At 40.1% G+C, this 21,721-nt stretch overlaps 1 protein-coding gene across 2 annotated transcripts; it reads right to left on the bottom strand.

Moving 5' to 3' along the window:
- Nucleotides 1-2,243: 2,243 nt before the first annotated feature.
- Nucleotides 2,244-19,966, bottom strand: man2a2 (mannosidase, alpha, class 2A, member 2). Of its 2 annotated transcripts, XR_006371348.1 has the most exons (24): nt 19,813-19,966; nt 16,818-17,762; nt 16,210-16,467; nt 15,817-15,961; nt 14,368-14,539; nt 14,028-14,155; nt 13,537-13,710; nt 12,644-12,830; nt 12,013-12,190; nt 11,549-11,751; nt 10,660-10,842; nt 10,434-10,548; nt 10,288-10,358; nt 10,040-10,205; nt 8,614-8,850; nt 7,845-7,967; nt 7,509-7,623; nt 6,656-6,789; nt 6,415-6,556; nt 6,001-6,134; nt 4,997-5,191; nt 4,791-4,904; nt 3,535-3,864; nt 2,244-3,176 (listed from the first exon to the last, which is right to left on the bottom strand). XR_006371348.1 is itself a non-coding variant. In XM_044125010.1 (23 exons), the coding sequence occupies exons 2-23, from the start codon at nt 16,947-16,949 to the stop codon at nt 3,712-3,714; spliced, it is 3,459 nt and encodes a 1,152-aa protein (XP_043980945.1). In that variant the 5' UTR covers nt 16,950-17,762; nt 19,813-19,966; the 3' UTR covers nt 2,244-3,711. The 2 variants fall into 2 exon arrangements, 1 of the variants encoding a protein (XP_043980945.1); XM_044125010.1 differs by having other exon boundaries at nt 2,244-3,864.
- Nucleotides 19,967-21,721: the final 1,755 nt, after the last annotated feature.

The raw sequence follows: 21,721 nt of genomic DNA, 5'->3' as shown, positions 1-21,721 counted from the left end.
GCACATTTCACAAAGGGCCCGAGCTTCGCGCTTTAAATTCTGCTTGGAGGCATTTCACCTCCTCATTGACACGATCATTAACAGTGTCTGCAGGCTCTGTAGTGAGTCAGACTGTAATAATCAACAATAATGTACTGTAAAGGATTGTTTGGCAACAAGAAGTACTACGTTAATTAGTACAGTGAGAACAAATCAGAAGCCCATTAGTTGACTTCACATTAAGTTCAATCGCGCATCGTTTCAGGGTCATTACGCGTCGTCTGTTCATGCTGAACCCGAAGCAGTCGAGGAAACTGCAACGTCACCGTCTGCAGGCTTCTTCGGTGGTGCCACCAGCTCCAAATACCCGCTGACTCGTTGTTTCTCCTGCCCGTCGGTCTCACCCACTTTTACAAAGCATGAACTGACATTTCGTTTTATGCTGTACTTTTATTTCTGTAATCCATTCTTTAAACAGTTTCACTCAAAGAGTGTTAAACTAGGCAGAACGTCTGACGTGAAACCTGAACGCTCAGTTACCTGCAGGTAGACAGTCCAAGTAAGGAAAGCTGAAGCCGCTGGACACTCGGGTTCTCTAAGAAATGGACTGAACTTCTCAACCTGACTTAATGTTGCCCCCTAGTGATCAAAAATTAATTAAATGCAGCTGTATTTCAATAGGTCACAATCACAGAGTACAGCTGTACAGAAAGTGTATTTTTGATAATAACTTCCAGGTAATGGACGTCCAAAATTGAGTTTTGGAGTTACCACATAACTGAACAATAAAATATTTATATAAAGAATTAGCCTAAGAAGTGGGCAGTGTATGTACTGGACAGGGCCCCTTTGGTAGGAGTAGGATTTGTATTGCCACCATATTTAGCATGTAGCTAGCTCTCAAAGACAGAAATGAGAGCTGGATCATCACTGAATCGTCAACTTCCATATTCAAAGATAAAAGCAAACCTAAATTTTGACACCCAGTTTTTTCATCAAAATCAAACACTTTGTACTTACTCTGGTTGCTCTGCAGACTCACCCACTCAACTATCCATCAGTGTGAAGGCACCTGTATGAAGCAAAATGGAAACTAAACTGCTCAAGTGCTTTCAAAACATCTTTGGGGAAAAACGTCAATCTTCAGTTTTTCTCAAAACTCTTCAGTATTTCGAATCAAGTGAAAATCTGTCTGCCTTCTCATATTTCTCCTTGAGCAAAAAAAGGAGCCCCGCAATAGATGTATTTGAAAGTAAGTCAGCAGGAAAAAATAAATAAATAAATCACACAACTGAAGGTGTGGCAACAGCTGGTTTGACAGATGTTCGCAGCAGCAGAGGGAAATAGGTGAGATGCCACATCGTTGACCTCTCGCAGGCCAGACAGCTGAAGGTCGGGGCTGAAGCTGCAGATCCACTGTGGGAAATGACGAGGCGAAGGAAGGTGACACGGCGGCACAGTTCAGAGAGCGACAGAGATGATCGCCTCAGTCTTAGAACGAGACGATCCTCCTGTGCAGCTGTAAATGGCAGACAGACGGAGCGCCTGCAGTCAGCCTGGGGGTAAAGAACACCGCAGAGCTGAGGCCGCTGTTAAGACTTCGTAAAAAAAAAAAAAATTCATACTCTTCATACTCCTCCCCAAGTCAAGAATCCCTGAATGAGGCTTCACTCTACTTATCAAGGTCAGTCAACCAAAATATGGGTTTCAGTAATTTTTTTTTAAAGGACCAATATAAATAATATTTTAGACTTAAACTGCAACACTCAGTTTAACACATTGCATACCAAATGGCTCATATTCACCCTCCCTAACCGAGTGGGTACAGGTATTTAACTTGCCTGTTTTTTTAGTTCTGCCGCGTGAGCTCAGTGCTTTTCCATTTATAGGTTACCTGACTTCAACACCTTCAGTCACAGTAAGCTTGATAGCCTACTGTGACTGGCTATGAAGCCAAACGACAGATTTGTCATCCGTCATCGCCTGAAGAAAAATAAAAAATAAAAAATCAGGCAATCCCTTTTTTTTAAATTCCAGGGTTTAACAAAGTTGTACAAATACAGATTTTGTTTTAACCAATTAAAAAGGTAATATCCCATCATGGAAAATTTGGGCTTCTTAAAGAGTTTGAGAGAAAAAAAAAAAAAGAAGCCTAGACAACATGACTATGAACCCAGCAGAAACTTTGCATCAACTATTAAAGAACTATTTCGATCTGTTATGGAGCAGATGAAGAACAGTGGTTTAAAACATAAGAAAAAACAATGTTTTCATACAGACTTTTACTGTGTTCAATATCCTTATGACATACTGACACATTGTGATCTTGGTCAAGAAATCTGATTTAAAAAAAAAAAAGAAAAAAAAAATGATGAAATATGCATGTTACATAAAGAAGTGTAGACACGGTTTTATGGTCGCATTGGGGCATCTGAGCTGCGACTCATCAGGAAGGAAAATTACATTTGTTGTAAGATTGGAATTTGATTTATTTTAATGCTTTAAGCATCAAAAATAAAAAGCATCCAGCTCAGATATAGAGACGTTTAGAAAGAGTGATTTCCCATATAAACTAGTGATATTTGTCCAAACAAAGCGGTATCTGATCGCAGTCACAGTCAAAGCCCCAACAGACTGAAGGCTCGTTCCTTTTTCTTACTATATGATCCAAAAGGAGGACAAAAACCTCCCTGTACCACAAGAAGCAGGAGGTTTTTTTTTGTTTTTTGTGTCATTTTCATTTCTGGAATGAGGTGATGCGAACTTCATTTTTGCAATATGGCCCTCTGACGCAAATTGATATTAATAAATGACACCCAAAGTATTGACTGGTCCCTGATAGAGTGTACCCCCAATCCCAAAAAACAATCAACCTCAAGAATTCACATTAATATGCTCAGACATAAATACCAATATATCTGCTGTTTGGTATACATGAGGTATAGTCTTTTGCCTAATCTACTGCATATGGTTTGCTACAAGCGGGAGAATGATAGACACAGGCAGGAACCCCGCACACTTTTCTCATCTGCGAAGAGGGAGAGGGAATCCGTGGACTATCTACAAGCACAAAGTGAGGAGCGGCGGGGAGGGGAGGAGTCGTCCTCTGCGATTGATGAGAACAGTGGGCACTCATGGAAACACAGCTTAGGATTCGCAGCTCAAGCCTTAACAACAAGGACCACACATTCTGTTTCCTGCAAAATAAAACTACATTAGACTGATTGGTACAAAATAAATGATATGTTGGTGATCAATTTTCTCCCAGATTTGAAAAAAAAGAAAAAAGAAAAAAAGAAAAGAAATCATAAACCCAGACACCAAATAAAGCTCTGAAAATTGCACTCCGATGTGTCACCATTCCCGGCCCCCTCCAGTCATTTGGGATATTTACATTCAGTAGTTGAGTCCGTGAGAAGATAGAAAAAAGAAAAAAAAAAAGAAAAAACTTACAAAGCAGAAAAGAAAGTGTTTTCATATCTGATTGCAGACTCAGCTTTGACTGATGAGAAATACTCGCAGTCTTTCCCAGATATGGAACGGCTTCAAATTCACCTCAAGTTCTGCTGCGTCTCCTCAGAGCTACAGCAGCAGCTGCTGATGATGTCTGCCCCCTGCAGTTCAGCCAGCCCCACTGCAGCGGACCCTGTTTCTCCCGAGTTCAGCTCAACAATGCAGGGAAACCCAGACCCTGGTTCTTGATGTCGCTACTCCTACGTGCGTTTGCGGCTCTTAGCGCAGCTTGAGCTTGAAGGTAGAGATCTCCATGGGCTCCAGAGTGATGATGGAGTCGTTGGCCAAAGGCCTGCTGGAATGCATCAGGGTCAGGGACATGGGCTGCAGCAGCTGCAGGTCCACATTCTTGAAAAGATCGGACACACTAAGCTGCAGAGAGAACAAAAGCAGATCAGGTCAGAATTTGTGTATGGAAGAGGCAACATCCCCTTGTTGGTTAAATTAGCTCGTGGTGGAGAGTTGATTACAGTATCAGCAGAAATATCTGGATCCAAACTCTCCCCCTCTCTGCTCATGTGTCTGAAGCAGAAACTAAATTGTTTGAAGTGATAAAACCCAAAGTGATGTGTCAGAGTAGCAGCATTCAAGCACTTCAGTAAAAGCTTTCATACATTTAGGTCATTAAAATAGAAATATGTGGGTTGACAAAATGCATCTGAACAGCCATTAAAAAGCTGGGAGGTCCGCTAGAGCGGCAACATTTTTTTCGGGGGGAAGCAAAAATAAATATTGATAAAAACGTCCCTTTTAAAAGGATGGACAAACATGTAATAACTGTATAACAAATTGGCTATAATCTGAAATCCAGTTCCCATCTAAAATGAGAGGAATTATTCATAAATGGAACTTTTCTCAGTGGCCGCTCTGATCCGATGTCATGTGGTCATTTTCATTTATCTGACCCTTATTTTTATTTTAGGTTGGAATAATTTAACACAAAATGTCTGATCAATTTAAAAAAAAAAAAACAAGATCTACAAGCACAAGTTTGAATATATTGTAAATTTTCTTAAATTCAAGCAGTATATATTTATCAGCTCAAATAGATACACACACCCCTACAAATATTTGGTTAAATGTCTTGTCAGCAAATTGTAGAGAAACAACTCAATTTTGCAGCAAGCAAGCAGCTTTTAGTGAAACTCTAGTTTATACATTAAATGAAAACTCATCATAAAAGCTGGACCAGATGAATAGACCTTTGAACTGTTTCCTTGATGTGGGACAAAAACTACCAGATGAGTCAACTCTAACACTTTAGTTGAGGTTTAACAAGTTTGCATTAAAACAGTTACCCGTCCCTGCGTCGTGCTGCAGTTGAAGCCGAGGTTTTGACCCTCAAACCCACAGTCCGTAGCCAGGCGGTGTAAGAGCAAGGCGGTGTAGGGAGATGGAGACTCTGGATCCTTCTGCTCACATAAATGCAGAAACATTTTTACAAAAAAAAAAAACTGCACAGACCATTTGAAGCCAAAAGACTCGACCACGTCTTCCACCTGACCTGCGTCTGGATGCTGCGAAGGTTGAGCAGGTGGACGTCGCAGGGAATGACAGACTTGAGCGGGGCGAACGTCTGAAGAGGAGGGATGCCGCGTCTTTTCGGTAGAACAGGCAACGCCAGGACATCGTGGTTGAGCAGGGAGCTGGTGGCGTGGCTGACCATAGACGGGAAGCTCGTCGTTGCGCTGTCCATCATCTGGAGGACGCGGGAAGATTTAAATGACAAGTGTGATCATTACGACGCTGATGACTCGCCTCTAGAGATTAGCCTGTGCCATTACATGAGGAACAAGATGCAATCACTGTCGGAGGAGGAGGAACGGTTCTAATTCTAGTCCTGACACACGCAGCACAAATCACACCTTCATGATGTCAAATTTGGAATTGAAGAGCATTGAGGTGTTTCAGGATGTGATGTACTGCAACATCAGCAGCAGGAGGATAGAACTACAACCAAAGTCCTCCGTCCTCAGCTAATTTGAATACATTTACATCGCAAATCACCTCATTACTTTCTCTCAGCCGCTCTGTCATAATGAAGTTTAACTACAGCTACGAGGCGGAAGGAGGCAAAGAGCTTCAGCTGGAGCTACGACTACGATCCACGTTTACAAGCATCCTCGCTGTTGCCTTGGCAACGTTACCTCGCGAACGCCGCCGCTCGGGATTTGAGAGAAGAAATAGCGCAACAAAGATGAGAGTTTGGCAAGGAAGCCATCATGCTGAGGGTAATGGAGTGGAAAAAGAAAAAAGCAGAGAGGGAAAACAAAATTAGCAAGTGAAGAGGATTGCAAAAAAAAACAAAAAAAAAAACAAAGACAGATGGAGAGGTAACGAGTAGTGGGGGTGGGACTAAAAGAATGGAGAAAGGTTTGTTCGGTAAAAGAATGCAGAGTAAATCTGCGGTGGATTAAAACACCTTGAAGAAACTCATTCAACCTGATACGGATGTGATTAACTGGAATTTTAACAGAATTTGTGTAGCACAAAAATTGTAATACTGACTTTGTTATCAACTGATCTTCTCTCCAGTAGCAAGCGGAAACGATTCGCTGTCTTCTTGTTGTCTTTGAGACCCTGACCCAGCCCTCGATTATCATCCTGCATCAGCCGCCGGTCCATAATCACTTCCAGCTGACCTGAGGAGAGGGCAAACGAAGGCAGCAGCTTTACAGCCAAGTCCCTATGATGAACTCAGAGGCATCAGTCGATAAGCGCAAACTATTTGAATGCTCCATCGTTTAAAAACCCACTCAGTTTACAGTATCACAGTACAAGTTGCTTTTTCTCTTTGAGTAACTCTTTGGAGGGAGATAAGAAGGAAAGCTGAGAGATGTAAACAGACAAATAGTGCATTTTTTTGAGACTTCCATTTAATCTTGAAATGAGAAACATTAAACGGCTATAAATGTGACAGACCGCTGTCCAGACTGGAGACGCCCAAAGCCTGAGCCGCGTGCAGCGTGAGGCGGTGATGACTGTCCTGGATGTACGCCTGGCTGGACATTGGGTAAAAGTTGCCTTGCAAAGGAAGCTTTTGGTAGAATCGACGGGGCTGGATCTATAAAAAAAATAATTCAGAGCATGTTGTGCTCCTGAGCTTTGTCAAGTAAGTCGCTTTGTTTTGTCTTTCTGTTTCTAACCGCAGAATGCAACTGACCTGGTAACCGTTGAGGTCTGTGTAGAAGACGTCTCCATTTTGGATGTTGGTGACCAGCCGCATTGACAGCTCCTTATTGGTCTGATCCCGGATATCCACTAATATAGTGATGTCTACAGATAAACCATCCACCCCTGCAAACAGCATCACAATGCAGAACTAAACTAGTACCAGGAGTAAAACACACACATGAGATCTGGATTTCCTCTTACACCAGTCAATAAAAAGAATTTTTTTTAAATAAATTAATTAATAAAAAAAAATAAAAAATGTATTGAAAAGTAAATGTCAGCAATTTAATAATAATAATAAAAAAAGGTCAAACTCAGATTAATTACAAAAATAACAAAAACTCACTTCATATATAATAAGATGTCACATTAGCAAGCTATTCAGAGGGTTCTGAGCAAGTTGCAAAGTTGAGAGGAAGGAAAACGTGTCACAGCACAAAAGCTACAACTTTAAAACGATTGGGAAGCAAAGTTTGGGAATATGACCTGCACTGCTAAACATTTTAACGGGTTTTCTGTTGTAATCTAATTTTATTTTTTTTTTTTAAATAGTTTTTTTTATTAGTTGTAACGCATCATCCCTTAATACATTTATATACAAGCTTCACTTTTGAACTGAATTTTAAAATGTTTTAAAAAATTCTAGCTTGCTAATATGTACCCATATAAAAACTTCTCAAATAATAAAAATTACTGCCAACAGTTAGCTGGCAGAAGACAATACAACTGGTATTTCACTCTACATTCTGGCTCACTTTGCACCAGATGGTGTAAAATGAGCCAACAAAACGTAATAGAATAATCTGAGCTGTATCTATTAAGTCGATCTCTGTGTTCATTACCTGGCACGTTGTGTATGCGAACAGTCTGCTGAAAGTGCTGGTATTGTGCCACCACTTCAGAGAAAAGAGGCCCTTCGACAACACGCACCGCAGGAGGTTCTTTCTGGTTGTAGGGCTGGAAACAAAGAGCAGTCAGACAAGATGTGCTAAAAATGAGACACGACAGGCAATCAAATAGTGCAGAGCTGAGCCTGTATGGTTTGTTTCTCAAATCCAGTCTGCTTGCATTCCTGCCCTGAGCTACCCAGCAGGATAAAATGAGATGATATCCATGGGAGGCTCCATCAAAGCCTTTCGAGAGGCAAGTTAACACGTGAGATACAACCACAAGTATACCTTTGGTTTTCCATCCGGCAGGAAGAGGTAAGCGCCGCTTTTGTCTTTCGAAGGACGCGTGCCGTAGGTCATGAACTGCATTTGAATCTTAACCTCTTGTGGATCATCCTTACGCTTGACACTCTGCAGACGAAAAACAACACAAATGAGGCAAAGCAAAAATGAAGAAAGATTGAAAAATAAAAAGACAAAACAAAAAAATACATCTAGAGGTCAACCTTATCTATAAGCTGCTGGTGTCTTTGTTGTACACGCCTTGAGTTTTTGCCTTTGAGCTTATTTAAAAATGTGTTATAAATTATTTCACTCCCCCTCCCTCATTTAGTAACAAAATTGCTAACAAAAAATTTAAATGGTCAAAACATCATGTACATACATCTGTGTGTGACTGTTAAGGCGGGTGCATCTAAGTCCTAAACAAACATTTTATTTGCCAGCTGATGCTTTTTCCATGCAACTGAGCATTGAAGCCAACTAAAACTGAGTAAACAGACTTTTAAACTGTTATATGTCATCAAAATGCTTGCAAAAAAAGAATAAAAATTCAGCAAATCTTGTCACTTCACCTAGTTCATGCAGCAGTATCGCCTTTGAATCGCTTTAGTAAAAAGCTGAATATTAACAGCATCACAGTATTCAAAGTGTGTGTATATAAAAAAAAAAAGAATTAAAAAAAAAAAAAAAAAAAAGCACCTGCTCATTGTCCAGAAGTTATGGTAGTAAATCTTTAACAGATTTAAAGTCAACAGAAGCAGGAAAAAACACAAACCTCCAGCAGGCCGGTGGTTCCAGAGAAACCAAGAGTCAGACTCTGTGTGCTGATGTAAAAGGTCTGAGGGTCAGCCGGCTGAGAGCGGACAGGAAGAGGGTCCAGAGCCCGAGCAGAGACGCTGTGCCCCGACAGCCTGAGCAGAGTGTCTGAGCGAATCGTCATGGGTGAATCGGCCGAGTCGTAAAGATGAAAAACAGCCAAACCGAGGGCAGGCAGGCGGACCATGAATGTTGCCTGGACAGATTGAAGACAAGTTAAAGTTTTAATATCCAGCCATATTGGAGACAAACATTCCTGGCTTCATTTGTCTTTATTAATCCGGATGTCAAGTATCAACCATGAGGCGCTAATTATGGGGATTTTCACACCTGAAGGTCATTTAAAAGAAATAAAATTTAAAAAATGCTGCTTTGGTGTTTTTCAACCGATTCATGGTTGGAGTTCCCTAAAGCACAGTTTATGATCTGAAACCTTTATTCTGCTTGTAAAACTAAAAAAAAAAAAAAAAAGTAGATTCAGTGCATTATGACATGCACATAAATCAATCTAGAAAGTGCTCAGTTTGGGCTTTACGCTGCAGCAGAAGCTTTTTTAAAAACTACTGAAAAAAAAAACAAAAAAAAACAACATACTGAAAACTAAACTGAAGCAGAACTGAGAACCTTAAATGCAATGAAAACATTTTTTCTTCTCTAATTTCTTTTTAGTCCTACCTTTACAAACATCTAGTTTGCTAAATTTTACTAGAGCCGTTTGTTGGTCAGATTAAAAGTACCTGGAGCTAAACCAGGCAGGCTCAGCCAATCAAAAGATTCCTGTTTAATACTCTGGAGGTAAATTTTTGAACAGTCCAATTCATTTAAAAAGATACACACACTGACAATCAGCATCATAATAACACAAGATGACAGTCTCTTATCTTCCTCCAGTCTATTTAACCACACACTGTCAGAGTTTAATTAGGTTGATATGTTGCTTTTTGCTACACTCACAACTCAAAGTCAATCTTTTTAATATTCCCGGGTGGCGTTAATAAATCTTGCTCTGAAAGTTGTTTCACTCCTGTTTACCAGGAAACGATGGTAAGAGCTCAGCTGAGCACGGCTCGTTCAAAATGTCAATTAACTAAAGTGGAGAACAAAAGGCATCAATTTGCAGGGATAAATGACAGGTCTTGTTTAGTTAAACTGTCTCCATTCTCTAAGATCCTTCACAAAAACTGGGAGAAGATGAGACAGACAGACAAGGTCAAAGAGCCAGCTGTTCTCAAAAGTTATGGTCAGCACAAGAAAATGTGAAAATTACAACTTCATGTTCAATATTTTATTGTCAATATGGATTAATTCTCATAAACTTTTGCTCTTTAAAGTTTTTTCCCCCCCCCCATCACTTTTCAGACCAGTCAATAAATTATTCATCTTACCTCGAATACCTCGGCACTCATTTGAGTAGCAGAGCTCCACTGAGCGCTCAGCTGTACAGGGAGAGTCTGTCCGTCTTCGGTAAGCACCCGCACCCTGACCGTGTTCACCAGCACGGTGACGGCGCAGAGACGCTCCTGCTCAATGGGGTTGAACAGAACCAGGTATCTGGTAGAGAGCAATTAAAACATGATCAAACGTGAAGGATGGAAGGAACAAAACAAACAGATGTGAGGGACGCACGTTTTACCTTGGTCCAGCTGGGTCCAGCTCAATTAAGGTGCGCTGAGGCAGAGAGTCCTGAGTCGCACGTCTGTCATCCTAAAGAAGTGAAATATAAGGCATTCAGTGTATGCATGGTTCTGATATGATATGTCAGTCCATGTTTCCTCTGACCGTCTCCAGGAAGGGCTCCGTCTGGTAAAAACGATAAAACTCTTTGTTCTTCATCACCAGGAAATGAGCGGCATTGATAATTACTCTCTTCAGGCCGATGAGTGCACGTAGCAATCTAGGGGGAGGGGAGGGAGATGGGAAATATAATTAAATAGAAGACGAGTTTTAATATTAACCAGGGCAAAAAATATGTACATATATCTTCTTCTACCCCTTATGATCTTACTTGGTACCGTAGTCAATGACAACATTCTCCTTAGCGGTGCCAGTGATCGCATCGTGATGCTGGAAGAGGCCGACTGACCGCCTTGCATCTACCAGCAGGGCGTAGTCAGTCACTGGGTAGCGACCCTCCATCCCAGCATGCCGAGCGTTTGCTACTGCCAGGCTGTAGAGAATCTCTGCCCCTCTAAAAAAGCAACAGAAAAAGATTCATCTTTGTTGGGCTTCAGTCAAATTGACATAAGTGGGTCACGCCAACACCACTTACAGTTTAGTGGAATATTTTTAGCAACCGTTTGATGAAAGAAGTATAGTCTAAACTAAAAGTAGGAAATTCAAGACCAGTTACACAGTTCATAAACTTTTTTTCATAGCAATACAGTAATTACACACATTTCCAGCTTTTTCAGTCTTTTTTTTTTTTTTAAGTCCAAATGCAAAAATTTTATGAAGTAAGTTTTTTTCCACAGTGGTCAGAGGGACTGCAGAGAGAGGGTGGTCGAACAGAGGGATGAAAAGATGAAAAGGATGGATGATGGACAGATGGATGGACATAAAAAAAAGGGATGAATTGGACGGAATGTGTATGGGTGAACAGATGGAGGGGACAGATGGTGGACAAACGAGACAGAAAGAGACAATAGACAAATGGATGATAAACAGATGTTCAGAAGGCAAGAAGAATAGAAAGCTGAGCAGACAGGGATGTGGAAGGATGAACTGCTGGTTAAACGGATGGACAGCTACAACCTTTATTTAGACAATGGGATAAGAGATAAAGTCTGGGGGGAAAATGGATATTCAACATCCATCTGGGAAATGCCTAATATAACACTGCATCACTTTTTCCCTAACCTTTTAATTATTGTTAAGGAACATAAAACCTCCCTCACCTCAGATGTGACTCAATCACACGGTCCAAGCTTTTGTAAAAGGGTCTGGAGGTGTAATAGCCTGTCCAGTAGTGGTCCTCACGGTCTGCGTAGGCAAAGAAATCCCCACTGAGGACAGGAAAGTCACCAGGTCTGGATCCCTGAGACACTCCGTAGGCTTTGTACACGGCATTGAAGTAGTCTGTGAGGGTCCCAAACTGAGCCTGGAGGAGGGAGGCAACATGACAAGAATAAAATCCTATTCTAAGAGAGCTACACAAAAGAAGAAGTATTTCATCATTATAATGTGTGGGCTTTCATCTGAAGCATCAAGTACTGACAACTTCTTTGTTCAGGCAGCGAGTTAATGTACAGCTGTATAATTCAGTCGTTCACTGAAATACACTTCATGTATAAAGGTGAAAAAAAAAAAATGCCCACCTTCGGTGAGGTAATTTGAGACACCTGATAAAGCCTTCCCTCACCTGAACGTGCAGCTCAGGGTGCGAGTTCATGTAATCAAACAGCTTCTGGTAATTGATGTACTGCTGATCCCACTCCAGAGCCTTATCGTAGCGGAAGTCGTCTCCTAATGGAACCAGAAGCACCTTGCTGCGGTAGAGTTTAGACTTTTTACGGTACTGATCCAGAAGCAACTGTGCTCTGTGAATGAGAAAAAGAGGAGCATGATGAGAGAGGAAAATAAAAACAGAGTTTTCGTGTCCTGGACAAGCGCATCCTCTGAGAGCTGGATAATATGGCTCCAGAGCGATAAGCACTCAGTGTCCACCTCCTGCAGTTCATTCTTTCTCCTTGGCTGTTGTCACTGGCACGAGTTCAAGTAGAGTTTATTAAAGGACCATTACAGAAAACATTACACTGACAAATCTCCTCTGGGTCTTGCTGGAGGTGAATACCAAAACCATGCAGAAAGTACAAAATGTATTCAAATAAAGAGGAGACACAGCAACCAATCCTGGACTGCAGTAAACAACTTTACCATCCAATGTTCATTTACAGCTCTCTAAAAAGCCTCACTGGCAGTCACTGCACGGTCCTCAACACCCCTCAGCAATTTATGACACTCTTTACTAGGTAAACAAAGCAAATCCTCACCTTTCTGCAACATTGGCCTCCACCACGGATTTGGGCGGCACTTTCCAAGGACAGTTGATCCGACCTCCCGGTAATCTCTTGAAGTCAAACTGGCAACAGATCTTTGGATCAGGACCGCAGGTGTGAGGCACATCATAGCTGTAGAAGGGCATCATGTGGCAAAAGATGTCTGTGCTGGAGCCAGTGTCTGATAGAGCAACAAAGTAACAGAAGGCAAACCACAAGTTTAAAATGTAGCACTTTATTTTATTTAATGCAATAACAAATTTGTGCAAAACTCAAGTTTTAAAAAAAAAATGTTTTAGGTAGTGATCCACAACTAAGGTAGAAGAAACTACTGACAGGACAACTACTGCCATTGTTAAAAAAAATATGCATCTTTTTCCTCCCATGACATTGTGTTTATGTACCACATTTAATTTCTCTGCAATACATTCAAGCTTGAGGCTGTAATGTTAACAACAAATGTGGAGAACTTCAATGGGTATGAACACTTTAGCGAAACACATTACTTTCACTATTAACAACATTCCAAAAAAACATGGCTGACACAGAAAGCAAGTTTTCCCTCCAGCAATACTGCATACAAATTTATGAGCTTAGTGTTCGTAAGTGTTGTCTGGAGAAGAACATTAAATGGCTAAATGAATCCCCATAAGTACTGGCAACAACACATTTACAACATCTTCTACTGATGGTATTTCCAGTAGGAACAGATAAATTAGGGGAAAGAAACAGCTCTGTTTAGGTCTTTACAGCATACACTTTAAAAAAAAAAAAAGAAAAAAAGGCCACTGTTTAATATACTACAGCAAGTGTTTTGGTTCATTCTTAAATGAGTTTGAAGAGGAGCACTAAAAATCTTAAGACATCTTTGGCACTGATCCACTCACCCCAGGCTTGTCGCCACATAAACTCCAGACTTCTGGTTGAAGAAAAGTGTTTTTTAATGGAGTAGTGGATCCTTTGGATCAACATGCTGGTCACGTTGGCCCTCTTCAGCAGATAGGGCATGGTGGCACTGTGACCGAAGGGGTCCACCGCCCACCCGCTTTGAGGAGTAATGCCTATAGCAGCAAGCAAATATTTTAGTTCCATGCTTTGGATAAGGAAGGGAATGCATTTTTTTTTTTTTTAAGAAATCACACTCCACAGCTAGATGCTCTTAAAGTGGTGGAAATCATTTCATCACCCGCTGAGCAAGACGCTACATCAGCTGAAATGTGGGATGTCGAGGCCTAAATTTTACTATCAAGCACAGCGAGGGGTGATATATTTTATAGTCGTGTGAAGGCAGAACTACTAAAACTTCTCAGAGTGCAGCGTCTTAAAGATTTCAGCATCAATCTTGGAAAATCTAAATGAAAGTGCTAAAATGTGTTACCCAGATTTCTCTCCAACCACTGATGCCCTTCAATGAGCTGATCTATCATAGCAAAGTAATGAGCGTTGGCTTCATCCGTCATCACCCAGCCTCCTGTCACAATCTCTAGCTGCCCTCCAAGGATCAGTCTGTTAAAAAGAAAGGATTAGGAGAGCGAGGTGAGAATAATCCAGCCCTAATGTGAGAGAGTCCCACTAACCATTTAACAAGCTATAAATAGAGCTGACATAATCTGCCGGCAGATACCACCCTCTGAGTAGGGAACTGTGCTGAGGGCTGCGAGTGTCTGCATCGACTAATTCTGAAGATAATTGGCAAAACTCACAAAGCTGTGACTCACTTGCGCATGGCCTCCTGTTTGTAGACGTCTGCAGTCTCCCACCACTTGGCGAAGAACGAAATCTCTGACCAGATGAACTTCCTCCGGGAATCCTCAGCCAGCTTCACGACCATGTTGTTTAAAATATGCTGCGTCTGGTCTGTGAAGTACTTGTCAAAAGTCTTGACCCAACCTAGCAACACAGGAGGACCAAGAGACACGCAGATGGCTCATCATACACTGATCTGTCGCTCTGAAACAATCCTTCTGCCATGATTATCAAGCCAATTGAAACAAAAACAAAGGACAGGTGAACAAACAACTCGGATGTAAAAGTGCTGCAGAGCACCAAAAATAAAACTCATATTTTATTCAAAGGCAGCTGGTCCACTCAGAAAGCCTTCTCGCTTCATAAAAAAAAAGCTATTTTTTTGCACTTTAAATGCCCAATTTAAGTGTTATGTATAAAATATTCAGGAAACATATTTGTGCCACAAATTCTGTACAAATAATGCTTCACAAAGGAGCTAAGGAAACTTTACATTTATGAATAAATATTGTTCCTACTCTTAACAGACAACTTTCAAGTCTCTGCAGCCTGTCAACTCATCAATAACTGTCAAGTTAGTGAGCAGATATCATGGATGAGTAAACAAGTATAATGGAAATGTCAGTCTTAAATAGAATCTCAGCCAATCATGGCTCTAACAAGCTACAGTTTTCCAATAGCAATATCATCCTAATTTCATTGTTTGGGGCCAAACCGTCAGTCATGTCAGCATTATGACGAGAATAATAATGAGGAATGCATCAAATTTATTCATGAATCCCTAATTCTATTGGCCCATCCAGGTAAGGTCAAAAGTAATTGACTTGACTTTCTCCCTACAAACTTGACCTGAGATTTTGTCTCTTTAAAGGCTGACCTAATGTCAACTTTTGCTGCGATACTATGTCTAGGAAAATTGCAAATATAATTCATACCTTCCATAAAGTAAAGTCGTTTAACGAAATATCAGAAAAGATGTCCAACTTTTTTTTTTTCAAGTTGCATGGAGCTTAGAGTAAATCAGAACGTCTCCTCCCCCACCTAATGCTGCACACTGCTGGTCAGCTTCCTGAAAGAAGGCTGAAGATTGGTCTGATTGAAAATATTTCCATTTACAAGTAAATCAATACAATAAGAAAACAAAATGAAGCACGACTCACAACCTTAATTAGAAATGGCAAGCAAAGAGTGACATGTCTGTAAAGTAACCGGCTGCAGGCCAGCAACCTGAGCAGACATACCAACTATGTCTTGCTGTTCTTGTGTTACTCTACAAAGATCAATAATAGTTATACGTCAGAATTTTACATCTTTCTGTAACACAGGATTTTTCCCCCTTCAGCCTTGCACTGCAAGAATTAGACCATTCTACACCTTGTCGACAAGTTCTGCTTACAAAAACATTCAAAAGTGCAACTCACCTGGATCATTGTGAGAATGAGGAATCACAAAGACTTGCAGAGGTTCACTGTCCCACTCATCAGGTTCATAAGTGATGTCAAAGCCCTGCTTCCAGACACCTCCGTCAAGGTTGTCAAACTTGAGAAGGGAGTACACATCCAGCATCTAAAGCAAAACATTTATCAATTATTGACAACAGTCAAAATAAACTGAGTTTGAAAATGATAAGGAGGCACTGACAATTATAAAAATTCATTCATATTTAAATGGAGCTTCTTAACAGCAGCGGCCCCTCAGTGGTACACTCTTGTACTTCACTAAAAACTTGCCTGACATGGCAAAACAGGGAAAAATCTCTTGACTCAAAAAAATTTTTGATTTTGACGTCTTATTTTAAAGAGGGGACTATTTACCTGTACATCTGTTTGAGCACGGGGGCTAACAGCAAACTGGCAATCCTGAGGCTTTACAGCAAGGAAAGTTGGGCGACCATCAAACGGTAGCACCCAGGACCCATTGGCACTTCTGAACGGCAGGTGGCCGCTGGGAGACACAGCTCCTGTGTCTGTGAGCTCCATCACAGAGTCCTTTATGTGGCTGATTATTTGGTGGTTTTCCTCCAGGAGCTGCTCCAGCTGCTCTATCCGATTCTGGAGGACTGAGATTTGGCTCTAAAGAGAAAATAATCATAAACCAAAAAGCGAGCACTCCTAATCTAAAAGTACCCATAGTCTGACAGTAGAAATGAAGTAAATGTAATTTATTATTGCAGTACGTTTAAAGTTAAGGAGTCTGTATAAAAAAAAATAAAAATAAAAACTTTTTTACAACCCATTTAAGCCTCGTTTCTACAGGACAATTGAAATGAATCTGAATAATTAGACATAATTCCTAAAAGGTGTTGAAACATTTCATTCAGGCTTGGCACACTAAACTATTTGTGTAAAACAAAACAAAAAATAAATGCTCTCATTAGGTTGTCAAAGTAAATATGCAGCCAGGCTACAGCAGGAATTCTTACCCGTGGAAAGTTTCCTCCATTCTGTCGCCTTGCAGGGTCATGTTGGACTCGATCCAACATCAAATAAAGAGAGAACACAGCCACACAGAATATGGCCCCTCCGCACACAGTCACCTGTTTCCTCAGCTTCATCCTCCTCTGGAGCAGTCCTTTGTTTCCTCAAGACTCAGATATATTTTTTTAAAATGACCTTGACTAGTTCTAGTGTTTTCAACAACAAAGGCAAAAGCTACAAGAGAACTGAAATTCAGTGCAAAAAGTAATGATGGAAACTAAGCATCTATGCCAGCGTGGAAGCTGTGATGTCTGCAACCTCCACTCACCACACCGAATATCACAGCGACAGGAGGCTACTGCAGTAGAGGCTGTGAAGAAGCTTCTGAAGCAGTAATTGCTGGCAAAAATGTTGTCAGCTCTGGCCAGAACCACAGTCACCGGTGGTCTCCTTCAAAGTGGCCCTTGTGCTCAACCATCCAAACCGATGAGATTGCAGGAAAAGGAGGAAAAGAAAAAAAAAAAAACACAACACAGTAGGGGCACAAATGGTGAGACTAGTGTCCCCGTAGCATGACTGTTGTTGCTGTACACCTGCTCTCTTGGTCCAGTCCCCACTCCCACCGAAAACTTTAATTCTCCCGCACAGTCAGAGTCAACGCCCTTTTGCTTCGTCTGCCACTATGGTTTGCACACAGATCAGCAGTACTAGTAGTGCAAATGAAAAAAAAAAAAAGAAAAAAAAAACTTGGCTAAAAGTTACAGCAGCTTTTTCTTCCCCCCTTTTTAAACTCAAGCTTCACTTCAAAGCAGCTCCAGGAATTGAAATGATACAACAGCTATCCTTCTCTCTGTGGCATCGTGGATGAATATTGACTCTGGCAGCACGATCAGTGTCTGTCCTTGGATAACAAGTGCAGAGGCAACGTCACATTTGAAGGTCCTCTTCAGCTGCAGAGAGAGAAAAAAATGCAAAGAGGTATAATATAAGTGCATTTTTATAGAATTTGAATATTATTGAAAATTAAATTTCCTAAAAATGTGAAAGTCACATCCAATATAAAAAAAAAAAAAAGTGTTTTTTTTTTTTTTTTTTTTTCCCTTTCTCTCATGTATGTATTTTTAGACATTTCTGTGGTTGTGGCCTTCAGTTTATAAAATCCACAGTTCAGTTTCTTTTACATTTTAATTTCACAACCATAAAGAAGCAAACACTTCACAAACATTTAGGAATAAGGGCAAACCACAAAAAGGCATTGCTAAAGTTACTGAATTACACAGTGCTGTAGCCAACCATACTGATGGCAAGTTGAGCAAAAGAAAAATATGCGTTTGAAAAAAAAATATAAAAAAACGTGTTTCAGCAACGGACTAATCACAGCTTCAACGGGATTGTAAAACAAAGTTCTTTTAAGACTTTGATCATTTACAAGCTCTCCATGGCTTATGAACCAGACACACCTGAGGGACAAAGACTAGGTTGTTTCAGGTCCAGTGTGAGGTTTTCACAGTCATCAATAATTTGGGAAAACCATATTCATCTAGGTAAAAGAAATTAATGTTTTAAATAAACATCACTCTGTGTGTCATTAATCTATACTAGTGTTAATCTATATTAGTGTTTAGGGTTTTTTCTGCATACCATTTCAAGATGACAAAAAGTTAGAAAACTCAAAATTCTGAGGGAGATGTGTAAATAGATCTGCACAACATGTTGCATCACATTTCCATTCCAACAAGTATGACATTACTATAGCAGTAGGCTATAGTAATAGGCCAACAATAGGCTTTTAAATTAACAGTGCCAAGCATTAAAAGTCTGCTGGCCAGAAATATATTTGGTCACTAGGGTGAACTTTCACTGCCTTTATGTTTATAGATTTTAATGACCAAGATTACTAAGCTCTGGAAGAACAGTGGTGACATCTTGACAACGAACAAGCAAGCAAGACGTGAGAAAAATATGGGCTAAACACAATTTCTATTGTCACACAATACTCAACAAAATTGCAAAGTCCCGTTTTCCTCATTTCATGCCCCATTTATCAGAGAACCCATCAAAACAGAGTATGTTCTATTGCTTCTATTAGGTTTTTAATATTTTCTCCTTGTGTAAAGCCATGATCATAATCTTCCAACGTCATAGGCTGGAAACACATTAGCATTACCACAGGGAACTGAGATAATAACTTGGCACAGCCATTAGTTAAGGCTGGCTGCAAAAATGGCCGTTCGTTCCACAAGAAGATGATATTTTCTAAGACCATCTGGACCAAAAAGGATCCAAAAGGAACGATTTTGATGCAAATGTGTAAACTGAGGCAACAGAGAGCTACAGCCTGTATTCAAGCAGCAAAATAAAAATGTCGATCTAATACTAAGAGGAGTTCATTGTTATCAAAGAATAACGCATATTGTTTAGCTGGCATCTGTTCGCCTGAATGGTATTCTTCGGACTATTGACCGTGAGGTGACACCTCTGTAAATGAATTAATCTTACTCTGCTATCTCTCAGCAAACATTTGGGACAAGCTTAGTTGCTTAAAACTTGAGCCAACTACAGTAATAGCGTTTATTTGGACAACATCCGTGCCAAACCAGTTCTCCAGAAGGCGTAGGTGAAAGGAACAGCCTCTGTCAAACTTACAAGTCACTTCTATAAACGATAGATGTGACAGCCAAACAAGCTAGCGCTAGCTCCCTGTACATACCAGTATAGCATTTACACTGGCTAATAAATTAAATTCACGAGTCCAACAGGGGTAGTTTAAAGTTTCAAAATGACATTTACATTTTGATAAACAATTGCCTCCGTTTTCTCTCCCACAGACGTCTCGAAAGTTACAAACGATAAAGTACAAATTTGCTAACATTTAGACAAACGGAAGCTGGTGGTATTTTTCTGGCTAACAACTCACTTTCCATGTAAACCTCCTCAACTAACATTTCCGTATGATCGTGGTTCATTGCAGATAAAAAATAATAAGAAACCCACGCTTACCCGTTAACGACACACAGCGGCAATCTAGCAGAGTGAAAAAACCCAGCAGCGATGGGGTTTCTGCTTTCCGCTGCAGGCAGACGGATTAATGAAGTAGCATTTTGAGCTTAGCAGTTAGCACCGCCGAGCTGCTACAAAGGCTTCTGGGAAGAAATAAGCTGCGTCGCTGATTGACCAATAGCCTCAGTTGGTTACTGTGCTCGTCAGTCCTATGTTGAAATATGTGATTTCAGAGTCTGCAGTACATTCAGAATAATCGAATGGAGTTTGTAAATTAATGTATAACTACGTTGTAGGATTGTCAGTTGTATATGCTCACAAGCAGCACAGTACAAATGTCAAATTATTTATTATACTAGCTCATGAAAGTGGGCCACCAAATAATAATAATAGTCAAAAAATTTTATCATCTTCTTCCTGCTACCAGTCAAGTTCTTTTTTATGAATTTATTAGTTTAATTATCTTGTTTAGTTCCAAAAAAAGTGATTAGTTGGGTTTACTTAAAGATTAAACTTTGAAAATAGAGCTTGTAATCTTTTGAGATCCACTTCAGTCATTTTTTTTAATTAACACCCAAATTGCAGTTTGCAACTCCTGTATGAATAACCTACATTATCTATAATAAAATATGCATTGCTTGTTTATGTTGTAGTTGTGCTGAACCCTGGGTAATTACAGTGGAAAATAAAATAAACCAAATTATTTGTACATAAAATTATCATGCAACCATACTGTGACATTATGGTGACACTAAGAGCATTATAATCAATCTAATATCAGGCTCACCTTTACTGGTGTTATAAAATTTATAAAGTGAAACAAAAAAATTAATGTTCTTGTAATTGCTATTGTAGGTCTGTCTGTAAGCTTTATGTAGAAAATCGTATCATGTGTCTGACTCCTCCTCTGAACCACTGTGCAGGTAAACAACATCTGCAACCCCTGAAGGGGAAATTTAATAGTCCACAGCAGGTGATTGTTGTGTTTTAATGACTGTTTGTTTCTAGAAACAGGAGATGACCTTACACTTCAATAATTAGTTAGAAGATTGAATGGGGAACGTGAGCAAATTGTGGTGCTTTGGTTTTAGTCCAGTCAAAGGGACTGATTATTTTTAATATGATGTGCAAAAACATTCAAAGTGTAGTGATGAAGCTGTATCACAGTGTTATTATGTTTGGCCCCAGAGAACACACTAGCGATGACAGCATAATCTCTTGCAAAACAAATTTAGGATAAGAAACAAATGTTTACCCAGCTGCTTTAGATTAAGTTTAAAAAAAATTATAAAAATCATCTTCTTGAATCCCTGGTGGCGTCGCTAAGGAGCAGAGAGCTCCTGCAGATCTGCTATGCTCAACCTCTTACAGTTCAACCTAGGAAACATGAACTGACTGTCTAGGCTGCCCAGTTAACAAAGGTGCCACGGTAATATTAGAATCTAAACAGGTGTAACTGAGCGTAACGCCTGCAGGGAAATACAAGACAAGACAACAGAGGACAAACAACATAGTGTCTGACTGCGGGATACTAGGGGACTATGAGAAATACCAAACAGGACTCTTCCTGGTAGCCTTGCAAAGCTCAAACTAGTAAATGCCATATAAAATATTATTATATCACCTAATAGTGCTATGAAGGTAAATAAGATCTGATGATATGTTTAATGTATTCTGTGATGCATTTATGTCCCTACAGGAGCAGAGAGACTATTATTTTTTAGCAATAACCACACTGTTATCCTGGAAAGCTTTTTACCATCAAAGGGGGTAATATACAGTTACTGCCATGAGTGTGACAAATACATTTTTGATGATGATGGCTTACAACTAAGGAAAACCCAAGATAAGATTAGAACATAACATAAAACCATTAAAAAAAGTTTTTTTCCAGAAATATCAACCTATT

This window comes from Gambusia affinis, linkage group LG08 (assembly GCF_019740435.1).
Source record: "Gambusia affinis linkage group LG08, SWU_Gaff_1.0, whole genome shotgun sequence".
Taxonomy (NCBI): Eukaryota; Metazoa; Chordata; class Actinopteri; order Cyprinodontiformes; family Poeciliidae; genus Gambusia; species Gambusia affinis.
This window is presented reverse-complemented; position numbering and strand designations above follow the sequence as displayed.